We start from the raw sequence: 12,382 nt of genomic DNA on the forward strand, positions 1-12,382 counted from the left end.
CATAGGTTATCGGGGGAGTAAAAGTGGCACAGGGGCTGATAAAGAGGGAGGGGACCAAATTGAGAATCAGGGGGAATGATGTGTCAAATGGGGGGGGGGGGGCTATGATGTGGCATTTAGTTCAGATCTTCCAAGTCATTTATTTGACATTGTCTCCGGCAGTGTGAAGTCTGTTATTTTAGGATCGAGAGAAGCCGGAGAGAAAATAGAGCTTGAACAGTCTTTTTTGCGGCTTCTCTCTCCAAAAATAATGGCTGCTGTTGAATACAAAGGGGTCCATCGGGACCCATTATTTGCCAGTATGCTCCGGCAAAATTAGGGCTGGCAAAATGCAAAAAAATAAAATAAAAAGAGGGAGTTTGACAGCCGAATTTGCCAGAGCATACCAGCAGTGTGAAAGGGGCCTAAAACATGTTTCTATAAATCTCCACCACTATTTGAGAAACCACTGGCTAAAAAGAAACAAAAATTGCAAACAAAAAAAAGCAGTCTACGGCTGACAGTCTAAGCCAACAAAAGTGTGTGATAAGTAGTCCTAACACTGCTTTGTAACTCTTTTGTGGCGTGAGGTATAAAGTGTTATCTTGTTAGATGCTCCTCAGCAGCACACTACACCTTATATTAAGATAGTTGTGTAATTTTATGCTAAGTAGCAACTTAAAGGATTGTTTATAATTCCAAGTCAACCATATTGGGGGGTAAATGGAGGAGCTACAGCAGATCTCCACCCTAGCTGTAGTCTGTAGGAAAGCTGGGTGACAACCAGTCACAATAGTACATTTACAGAATTACCCCCCCCCCCCCATACATTCGTGACCATTAACCATTTAAAATTTTGAAAATACTGCAATTGTATAGTGGTCATAAGTTGTGTACAAAACTTTTATTTACAGCTTGCAAAAAAAAAAAAAAAAAACACAACCCAATCTCTTGGCTGTCACTGCCCCTTCTGATCGATCACACAACCTCAATAAAGGAGTGGCAGTGATAGCCAGGAATTGTCCCAGTCACTGAGCCCCATCCTCTCCTCCTGTAACATGGTGATAAGTCCCAGGACAGCAGCTCCTCAGTCACCATTGTCTGTTAATGTTCCAGGTGGTGGGAGTAGCACCCACCATTATGTTAGAGAGCAACATCCTGCATCTTTCATTTATCATAAACGTCTGCAGCCCCCAATACATCAGAGATCACATGGTTATCCAGACTGAGGTTGCGGGGCTGGGATCTTCCTCTTTGTTGCCTTCACAAGACTCTGTTGCAGTACTGGATACAACCGCTGACAGCCCTCCATACACATCCGCAGGGCCGCCACAGAGCTGTCACCCTCCCATTCACCGCTGCATAGGAGGCCAGAGACCTGGATAAGACAAAAGCACATCAGAAGACCTGCGTACACCCCATTTCAGAGCAAATCACAATTTAAGCATATACCCCCTTTCCCCAAAACTTCTCCAGGCCTGATCTAATCATAGGTAGCATAATCCACCCTGATATCCCCACAAAGCTGATCTCAATTTTTACTCTCTAAAATACAAGATTTCCTGACACACCCAGTCTCAGCGAGCAAACCCAGAGAACCCCAATATACACAATCTCCCTCATACTTCTACTCCAAACAATTACATTTACACCCTGGAGCTGGACTCAATGACAGAAGCCTAGAACCCTCCCCATATCTGTAAGGATAGGCCAGCGCTGACCGCATGAATTACGCATCCAGTGTGAATGTATATCAGACTAATGAAATGTTCTGGGACCTAACAATATACTTTGTTTATTTCTCACCATTTGTTAGATATCTGCTTTCTATTAGTCAAAAATATTGTTCATATAGAGGCTGCAGAACCTGTCCTGACACCTCACAGCTGAGGTTTGTTATGATACATTACATATATATTAGGTATTACACAGGAAAGAAATTTGTGGTTCTGCTATGTTAAAGGGGTACTCCGGTGGATTTTTTTTTTTTTTTATCAACTGGTGCCAGAAAGTTAAACAGATTTGTAAATTACTTCTATTAAACAATCTTAATCCTTCCACTACTTATTAGCTGCTGAATACTACAGAGGAAATGGTTTTCTTTTTGGAACACAGAGCTCTCTGCTGACATGACCACAGTGCTCTCTGCTGAAATCTCTGTCCATTTTAAAAACTGTCCAGAGTAGGAGAAAATCCCCATAGAAAACATATGCTGCTCTGGACAGTTTCTAAAATGGACAGAGATGTCAGCAGAGAGTACTGTGGTCATGATGTCAGCAGAGAGCTCTGTTTTCCAAAAAGAAAAGAATTTTCTTAGCAGCTAAGTAGTAGCAGCTAAGTAGTACTGGAAGAATTAAGATTTTTTTAATAGAAGTAATATGTAAATCTGTAAAACTTTCTGGCACCAGTTGATTTAAAAAAAAAAAAAAAAAAGTTTTCCACAGGAGTACTCCTTTAAGCTCAAATGCTAAGTGGTCATCCTAAGTATCCTTCTCAAACCTAGGTCCTGAAAGGTTGTTAAAAGTGAGAGACGTATATCAGCTAAACCAGCATGCGGATGCTCCAGGTCTGACAAACAGGGTATACAGCCATTTCTACAGCCGCTCAGCAGTGCACACAGACCAGGCATTGCCTGAACATGTGCGCCCTTAACCTCTTGGGGACGCAGGGCCTATGCATACGCCCTGCATCCCCGATCCTTAAGGACTTAGGGCGTACCTGTACGCCCTGAGCCCAGTGTTTAAAACGGGGTCACGCCGTGCCCCCGCATCGCTCCAGGTCGGTCCCGGCTGCTAGTCATAGCCGGGACCCTGGGCTAACAGCGCGTGCTATTAACCCTTCAGATGCGGCGGTCAAAGTTGACCGCCGCATCTGAAAGTGAAAGTAAACGCTTCCCGGCAGCTCAGTCGGGCTGATTGGGACATCGCGATAAAATCGCGATGTTCCGATCAGCTGGGACGCAGGTGAAGGTCTCCTTACCTGTCTCAGCGGCGTCCGATTGGGGTTTGATTGCTCCAAGCCTGAGCTACAGGCTTGAGCAATCGAGCCCAGGGAATAGATATACAACATGAGGGGAATGGGTTATAAGAGGGGAATAGCTATACAACATGAGGGGAATGGGTTATAGGAGGGGAATAGCTACACAACATGAGGGGAATGGGTTATGAGGGGAATTGCTAGATAAAATGCATTCATATAGCAATTCCCCCCCCCCCCCCCCCCCATAGCCATTTTCCTCCTATGGAACTCCCATTTTCCCAAAATCGACATATCGCAATCTGAGAGTTTAGGCCTATTATTAATTGATAAAAAAAAGTGTACAGGGGGCTGCCATTACTATAGCCTCTGGTGTGTGACTTCACAACACCTACACAGATGCTTTATGGCAGGCACAGGGAGTAAGAAAGTTAAGGCGGCACACGCCTCATAGGGAAGCATAGACTGTTTACTGCGCAGGTGTACACGTGAAATGAGAGGGGGAGCCAGCAGCCATTTTCCTGAAGCCTGTATGCAGACAGAAGGCAGTTGGCAAATCTAAGGAGCAGCCAGGGAATGAAGCAGAAGAGGTGGATGGGGCATCATACACTGCACAGTATAATTACAGCATGAGATGAGGTTTATACAAAGTTAAAAGCTCTAGTAGTGTCCGTCCTCCAACTCCCCTCCATTCTGTCATGAATATCCCAAGTCACCACCAGAGCTGCCCACAACCCTCCCGTCACATGATTATCCCAAGACACCTCCAGAGCTGCCCACAACCCTTATGTCACATGTCTAATGCCACAGTAACATCAAGAGCCTACAGTTCATGACACACACAGCTTTCCCAGGCTCCTGACCTGCTTAGTACTGGAACGTTTGTGGCCATTCATTACAGGGAGTGACTGTCGCACAGTTTTTCAAGGCCCCTGAATGGCCGCAAATGTTTCAATATTAACCCCTTAAGGACTCAGCCCATTTTGGCCTTAAGGACTCAGACAATTTAATTTTTACGTTTTCATTTTTTCCTCCTCGCCTTCTAAAAATCATAACTCTTTTATATTTTCATCCACAGACTAGTATGAGGGCTTATTTTTTGCGTGACCAGTTGTCCTTTGTAATGACATCACTCATTATATCATAAAATGTATGGCGCAACCAAAAAACACTATTTTTGTGGGGAAATTAAAACGAAAAACGCAATTTTGCTAATTTTGGAAGGTTTTGTTTTCACGCCGTACAATTTCTGGTAAAAATGACGTGTGTTCTTTATTCTGAGGGTCAATACGATTAAAATGATACCCATTATTATATACTTTTATATTATTGTTGCGCTTAAAAAAAATCACAAACTTTTTAACCAAATTAGTACGTTTATAATCCCTTTATTTTGATGACCTATAACTTTTTTATTTTTCAGTATAAGCGGCGGTATGGGGGCTCATTTTATGCGCCATGATCTGTACTTTTTTTTGATACCACATTTGTATATAAAAAACTTTTAATACATTTTTTATAATTTTTTTTTTAATAAAATGTATTAAAAAAGTAGGAATTTTGGACTTTTTAAAAATTTTTTCGTTCACGCCGTTCACCGTACGGGATCATTAACATTTTATTTTAATAGTTCGGACATTTACGCACGCGGCGATACCAAATATGTCTATAAAAAATGTTTTTTACGCTTTTTGGGGGTAAAATAGGAAAAAACGGACGTTTTACTTTTTTATTGGGGGAGGGGATTTTTCACTTTTTTTTTTACTTTTACTTTTACATTTTTTTTTACACTTGAATAGTCCCCATAGGGGACTATTCATAGCAATACCATGATTGCTAATACTGATCTGTTCTATGTATAGGACATAGAACAGATCAGTATTATCGGTCATCTTCTGCTCTGGTCTGCTCGATCACAGACCAGAGCAGGAGACGCCGGGAGCCGCACGGAGGAAGGTGAGGGGACCTCCGTGCGGCGTTATGAATGATCGGATCCCCGCAGCAGCGCTGCGGGCGATCCGATCGTTCATTTTAATCGCGAACTCCCGCAGATGCCGGGATCTGTATTGATCCCGGCACCTGAGGGGTTAATGGCGGACGCCCGCGAGATCGCGGGCGTCGGCCATTGCCGGCGGGTCCCTGGCTGCGATTAGCAGCCGGGATCAGCCGCGCATGACACGGGCATCGCTCCGATGCCCGCGGTTATGCTTAGGACGTAAATGTACGTCCTGGTGCGTTAAGTACCACCTCACCAGGACGTACATTTACGTCCTGCGTCCTTAAGGGGTTAAGTAGATCAGGAGCCTAGGAAAGCTGTGTGACAGTCACTCCCTGTAATGACTCATGGCCCTGTAATGATTTACAGAGCTTGGACTGTCACACAGCTTTCCAAGGCTCCAGAGCTTCTTAGTACAGTTTCTGGCCATTATGAAGCCTGAGAAAGTTGTGTGTAGCTTTCAGACCCTGTAATGATTCATGGCCATGTAAGGATCATCAAGCCTGTCACACACAGCTTTTCCAGGCTCCTGAATGGTCAGACATGTGTCAGTACTAAGCAGATCACATGCCATTCAGGAGCCTGGAAAAGCCTCGTGTTTCAGTTAGGCTCTGTAATCATTACAGGGCCATAAGTCATTACATGGCATGAATACCATAGCTTTTCCAGCTTTCTGAATGGCCATAAACGTTTCAATACTAAGCAGATCACATGCCATTCAGGAGCCTGGGAAAGCTGTGCGTGACAGCCAGGCACTGTAATCATTACAGGGCCTGACTGTCACTCCTCCTCCGCTCCGCTGATACTGTGATCTGCACACCGCCGCTATACCTGCTTTCTATTGAGCTGTATCATCACGTCTTATCCTACAGTCATTTACAAAGCTGCATTGACTATTTTGCTGTCACATTAAGCCTTATCCCCCAGTCACCACTATTTTACTGTTACATCACGTCCTATCCTCCAGTCACCTCCTGTGTATATAGGTAGCCAACAGGATATAGTCAGGTAACATAAGCAGGTGTAGCGTTAGCTCCTCTTTCTTTGCTGCTCAGCAGTTCAGATAAATGTAAATCCCCTTGCTCTCCATTGTTCTTGTACAGTATTCCTCTTTTTTCATTTTTATTCTTCAATTCTTATTTTCTTTATTATTTCCATTGTCTTATTACTATCATATTTTCCCCTTCTGTCATATATATTTCTCAATATATTTATCATATCTTCTTCCCCTTTTTCACTATTATTCCGCACACATATATTCATATTTATACCCGAGCCATGCATTCTGAGCTCTGCTTCCTGCGCGTGCTCCTTTCCCTCATCTCAGTGATGCAGTTGTTTTTACAACTACATCTCGCTTCAATTGGTGATCAGTTGAAGTGATTCCCACCCTTCGTGTCAATCATGTCATACCTCACTGACACTAATGCAGGTTAGTCAGAGTGGAGTCAGTAGCACTGCCATTCGTACCATATTTGACCCTGTACTGCCCCTCAGTGTTTTATTTCATTCCTGCATCCATTCCTGGCATTTATTAATATATATTTTACCTCACAAATTATATTATTTATAATTGCTATATATATTTTTTTTTTTAATTCTATTTATTAGTACTTAAATTGAAGTTAATAAAGTACTCAAATTATTTACACTGTGTATATATTTTAACTGTATACATATTAACTATTTAATCCATACATATATATATATATATATATATATATATATTTTATAACTATTTACATTGCTAATATATACAAAATGTCTTCTGAACAACCTAAAGAGACTAGCTATTTATCTGAAGATGAAGTTCAGAATTTAGTGGACCAGTCAGTGTCCTGCTCAGTTAAATCTGCTATAAAAGAGAGTGCTATAGCATCTACGCATAATGCAATATCTAAATCTGTTACCATGGCAATTACACAATCTGACACACAACAATCTGCTCAGAATATTCCTACTCAGGATATGCCTGTTACCCCTGAAATGTTTTGGGCTGCGGATGACTCTCCCTCTAAATGTTCATAAAAATTTCTATTAGGGATCGACCGATACCGATACTCTATGGAGGTTAGGGCCGATAACATATCGATATAAAAGTTATCGGCAGCGACACCGCTGCAGATCATTGATTTAAAGCGGGCGCTTTAAATCAATGAACTGCAGTGGCTTTTGTGGTGCCAGAGACCGCCGCCGCCATCCGCTTCTCTCCCCCTACCTGTCCTGGGGTCCTGAGTCCTATCACCGCCACCAATCCCCCCACCACCACCACCACCGTTGGGCTGTTCTCTTCATTAGACAAGTCCCAGGCCTCACTCAATAATAAGATTATCAGACGTCCTGGGAAAAGGGGTCTTTTCCCCAGCCGTTGATACAATTACAGATCCCAACAAAGGGTTTCCTTCCAAATGGATAGACCCTCTACCCCAGCCCCTACATACCAACCTCCTCCATTCTTCCCTATAGGGGACGCCCCTGGAGGACCAGAGGGCAATCTTTCTCCACCCGTTCCAGACCTGCACCAGGTAAGTTTTCCTCTACAGGATATTTCCCATCTTCCTGTGGGCAGAAGACTCATACATGTTTTCCACTATTGCAGTATAATTTCTTCCGATCACTGGATACTCAACACCACTCAGGGTTACCTGAATGTATATCCAGCCCCATCCAATCTATCGTTCCTTATCCAATTCAGTTTTCATTGGAGGATCAATTCCTCATAGGAGGAGATAAAAGATCTCCATGCAAAAAATGCTAGCATACCAGTTCACCTCCATTCCCAGGGTTTTATCAACACTTTCTCTTATAAGATAGACCCCCTAAAAATCTTAATTCATTGATCTTCGGTAGCTCAGTTATCTGCCTTGTGTCAGGGGAGGAAGCTGGCGTGGCACAGTAGGCGCACATCATCTGATGCCTGCCAGGTCTGGCTTCTGCCCTTCTTCCTGTATGTTGCGATCCCTCTCAGCAGCGCGCATACAGCCCAGCACAAGGCAGGGACGGCAGCCTCTGAGTCTCCTAGAAGAGGAGCCCTCCACCGACTCTGGGCCAACACGCGCTAACTCTCCTCGTCAGGGAGCTGAGCCTGAAGACACGGCTGGCCAGCAGAGTCAGGATTGCTCCCTGCAGTGATAGAATCACAGCACTCGCTCCCACCTGTCTGATTGACGGGCGGGGAGCTGTGCTGAGTCTGCGATTTCGGACTCAAGCCAAGCCCGCGTGAGTCTAAAATCAATTAAAAAGCTTGCAGCCAGGGACTCCTAGGGAGACCCCTAGTGCCCACAGTTTCAAAGTGAAAATAGACATAAAAGGAATCATTTTTTTTTAATACAATCCCATTAGAAAGTTGATCTATATAGAAGGTATAACAAATTTTTTTTTGATAGCTACTCTAAGTATTGTTGCTGACCATTAGAGATGAGCGAACTTACAGTAAATTCGATTCGTCACGAACTTCTCGGCTCGGCAGTTGATGACTTATCCTGCGTAAATGAGTTCAGCCTTCAGGTGCTCCGGTGGGCTGGAAAAGGTGGATACAGTCCTAGGAAAGTGTCTCCACTGTATCCACCTTTTCCAGCCCACCGGAGCACCTGAAGGCTGAACTCATTTACGCAGGATAAGTCATCAACTGCCGAGCCGAGAAGTTTGTGACGAATCAAATTTATTGTAAGTTCGCTCATCTCTACTGACCATGTCTATCCCTTTATGACCGCAGTACACCCATCTTCTGATGGTTTCTTCTACCAGGATATTGCACCATGTCACAGAGCAGACTTCTTAAACATTACTAGAGTTCACTTTACTCCAATGGCCTCTACAGTCACCAGATCTCAATCCAATAGAGAACCTTTGGGATTAGGTGGAACGGGATATTCGCATTATGGACGTGATGTCATCATGTTCATACAGACCAAAATCTCTAAGGAATGTTTCCAGAACCTTGTAGAAAGTATGACACAAAGAATTTAGGCAGTTCTGAAGGAGAAATGGGGTATAATCCAGCACTAGCAAGGTACCTAAAAGTGAACAGTGAGTGAACATTCACAGTCAGTACCAAACTATGGTTGGTCTATTAAAGAGACTGGCAGCATAAGCCTATTGACCGAGACCCTGCATAAAACACTTTTCTTTCTTGGTGCAGTAGATCTAATACCCGTTTATCACTTAAAGGAGTAGTCCAGTGGTGACTCAGTGGTGAACAACTTATCCCCTATCCTAAGGATAGGGGATAAGTTGCAGATCGCAGGGGGTCCGACCGCTGGGGCCCCCCGCGATCTCCTGTATGGAGCCCCGACAGCCCGCGGGAAGGGGGCGTGTCGACCTCCGCATGAAGCGGCGGCCGATACGCCCCCTCAATACAACTCTATGGCAGAGCCGAAGCGCTGCCTTCGGCAATCTCCGGCTCTGCCATAGAGATGTATTGAGGGGGCGTGTCGGCCGCCGCTTCGTGCAGACGTCGACACCCACTATCTGGCCGGAGAGCCTGGCCCCCGTACAGAGAGATCGCAGGGGGCCCCATCGGTCGGACCCCGCGTGATCTCAAACTTATCCCCTATCCTTAGGATAGGGGATAAGTTTTTCACCACTGGACTACCCCTTTAAGACCATAGAGCGGTGTTTCCCAACCAGGGTGCCTCCAGCTGTTGCAAAACTACAAGTCCTAGCATTCTCGGACAGCCGAAGGCTGTCCGGGCATGCTGGGAGTTGTAGATTTGCAACAGCTGGAGGCACCCTGGTTGGGAAACACTGCCATAGAAAGAGCATAGAGCAGCTCCATAGTGTCAGTATTTACAGAACTCTGCCAATCACTGACAGGTGCTTAGTATATAAGTTGGTCGGCACTTCCGTTAGGGGTGGATCAGGTCCAGAAAAGTGTAAATAAAGTCCCAGCACTCACCAAGTATATTAAGGAACAAGGAGCTTTACTGCATCTCCTTCATATCAAACAGGACATGTTTTGGCACTAGCCTTCCTCTGCTTCCTCTACAGCCAAAACAAGTCCTGTTTAATTTAAAGGGTACGCAATAAAGCTCCTTGTTCCTGAATATACTTGGTGAGTGCTGTGACTATGTACACAGTCACTGGCAGGTGGGCAGGCAAAGTGTAAGCTTACACTATGGTCTGCAGTGATAAACAGGGATACTAGATCTACGGCAGCAGAAACACATAAAAGCAAAAATAGCCAGGCTGATCTCTTCCCAAAAGTTATATTGATCAGGGTCTCAGTTCTGAAACCCCAATCGTTAAAGGGGTACTCCGGTGGAAAAAAAAATGTTTTAATCAATTGGGGCCAGAAAGTTAAACAGATTTGTAAAATGACTTCTATTAAAAAAAAATCTTAATCCTTCCAGTACTTATTAGCTGATGAATACTACAGAGGAAATTATTTTCTTTTTGGAACACAGAACTGTCTGCTGACATCATGACCACAGTGCTCTCTGCTGACATCATGACCACAGTGCTCTCTGCTGACATCTCTGTCCATAGCAGCATGTTTTCTATGGGGATTTTCTCCTAATCTGGACAGTTCTTAAAATGGACAGATGTCAGCAGAGAGCACTGTAGTCATGATGTCAGCAGAGAGCTCTGTGTTCCAAAAAGAAAAGAATTTCCTCTGTAGTATTCATCAGCTAATAAGTACTGAAAGGATTAAGACTTTAATAGAAGTAATTTACAAATCTGTTTAACTTTCTGGCACCAGTTGATAAAAAAAAAAAAAAAAAAACATTTTCCACTGGAGTACCCCTTTAGACCGAGCAGGGAGAAGCACAAGCTTATTTGCTTCACTCTCCTGCACGCTGGGGGGTTCTATCCAGTTGCTGTAGATAAGACTCCATTATGTCTATGGAGCACAACTAGTGCACTGGGCAGGAGTAAGGGTATGTTCACACTACGGATTGTGAACGGAATCTCCGGGAGCAGAATTCCGCAAGCGGAGATTGCATTCTGGCGGCCACCGTCGGAATACTTCAGTGGTCCGCCGTGCGGCACTGCGCCATCACCATTGAAGGCCATGCAGTGTTCGCGGACTTCCGCGCAAAGAATGAACATGTTCTCTCTTTGCGGGGGAACAATTTCAGCGGCGGAATTGTCCGCCGCTGAAATTGCGCAGTGTAAATGGGTCTCACGGAAGACCCATTCACACTGATGTTTATGTTCTCAGCGCGTAATTCCATTCGCGTAATTCTGCAGGAATTACCATACCATACCTAGGTGCTTCTCTCTGCTTCTTCTTATGATCTGTGGAGGTCTCAGCACTGAGGCCCTGGCCGACCAAAATGACTGATAAAGTTTCTTTTGAACAGTCTATTGCTACACTGCAGTATAACATAATAAGCCTATCTGCCAGCGCCCCCACATTACCTGGTTGAGGGCAGGCAGCAGGCTGAGGTACATGGTGGCTCCAGCCTCCTCCTCGGCGTCGTCGGGGTCCAGCAGCAGCTCACCGCCCTCCAGGCCCCAGCTCAGCCCCGCTCCCACCACCAGGTCATACATCTTTATCCCAGCGTCCGCTAGGGCTAGCGAGGCGCAGGACACGGCTGCGGGTAATGCGGAGCCACGGTCCTCCAGCACCAGCGCCCACACCGCCAGCTCCGCCCGCGGGTAACGTTCCAGTCGTACGGCGGACTCCAGGCTTTCCTGCAGTAAAAGGCCGGCTTGACGGTTAGGAGCCGCAGAGGACGACCATGCTCCTGCCCGGGAGAACGGAGCCCAGCGCAGGTCACACATGAGCCGGCCACGGTGCTCTCCGCCCATGCCGCCCCACTCGCGGGGCCCGGACACCGCGCACAGCACCTTTGTGCCTCCCGCCTCTATATAAGCTGAGCCAGCCGCTTGGCTGAGGAGCCCGGCCCGCACGAACACTGCCCGAGGCTCCCCGGCCCCACGGCCAGTCCTCCCTACATGGGGTTGTTCGGGCAGGGCGTACAACAGCGGGCTCTGGGACTCCTCCGGGCCCCGCACACGCCGGCTGTCACCCGGCATGACTGCGAACACACAACGTGACCCGACCGGAAGTGAACAACCATCGAGACTCCAGGGAAAGAGACAGAGCGACCGGAAACCATAGACACTGCAAAGGAGGAAGAGCTTTCATACTCTAGCGCCGTGCTGGCAGAGCTTTATGGTGTATGGCAGTGTTTTCCCAAACTGTGTGTCTCCAGCTGTTGTATAACATCAACTCTCATCATGCCCGGACAGTCACAAGGTGTATGGGCATGCTGGGAGTTGTAGTTTTGCAACAGCTGGAGACACTGTTTGGAAAACACTGGTGTATGGAAAGATTGTAGTATCATATGTGTACATTACTCTCTGTGTACTGTTTAAGGAAGTGTTTCCCAACCAGGGTGCCTCCAGATGTTGCAAAACTACAACTCCCAGCATGCCCGGACAGCCTTCAGCTGTCCGCGCATGCTGGGAGTTGTAGTTTTG

The 12,382-nt window shown here is 45.7% G+C and overlaps 1 protein-coding gene across 1 annotated transcript; it reads right to left on the reverse strand.

Annotated features, from left to right (window-relative positions):
- Positions 1-864: 864 nt before the first annotated feature.
- EXOSC6 (exosome component 6) lies at positions 865-11,986 on the reverse strand. The gene is made up of 2 exons (XM_056525439.1): positions 11,315-11,986; positions 865-1,357 (listed from the first exon to the last, which is right to left on the reverse strand). Exons 1-2 carry the CDS (start codon positions 11,933-11,935, stop codon positions 1,196-1,198), a joined length of 783 nt encoding a protein of 260 aa, XP_056381414.1. The 5' UTR covers positions 11,936-11,986; the 3' UTR covers positions 865-1,195.
- Positions 11,987-12,382: the final 396 nt, after the last annotated feature.

The sequence above is a fragment of the Hyla sarda genome, chromosome 6 (assembly GCF_029499605.1).
Source record: "Hyla sarda isolate aHylSar1 chromosome 6, aHylSar1.hap1, whole genome shotgun sequence".
Classification (NCBI taxonomy): Eukaryota; Metazoa; Chordata; class Amphibia; order Anura; family Hylidae; genus Hyla; species Hyla sarda.

Excerpts from the sequence above, each read along its gene's own strand:
- EXOSC6 (XM_056525439.1), bottom strand. The coding sequence starts at position 11,935 with ATGCCGGGTGACAGCCGGCGTGTGCGGGGCCCGGAGGAGTCCCAGAGC. Across the intron at positions 1,358-11,314 it reads TGCTGCCTGCCCTCAACCAG|GTCTCTGGCCTCCTATGCAG; the intron begins GTAATGTGGGGG and ends TGTCTTATCCAG.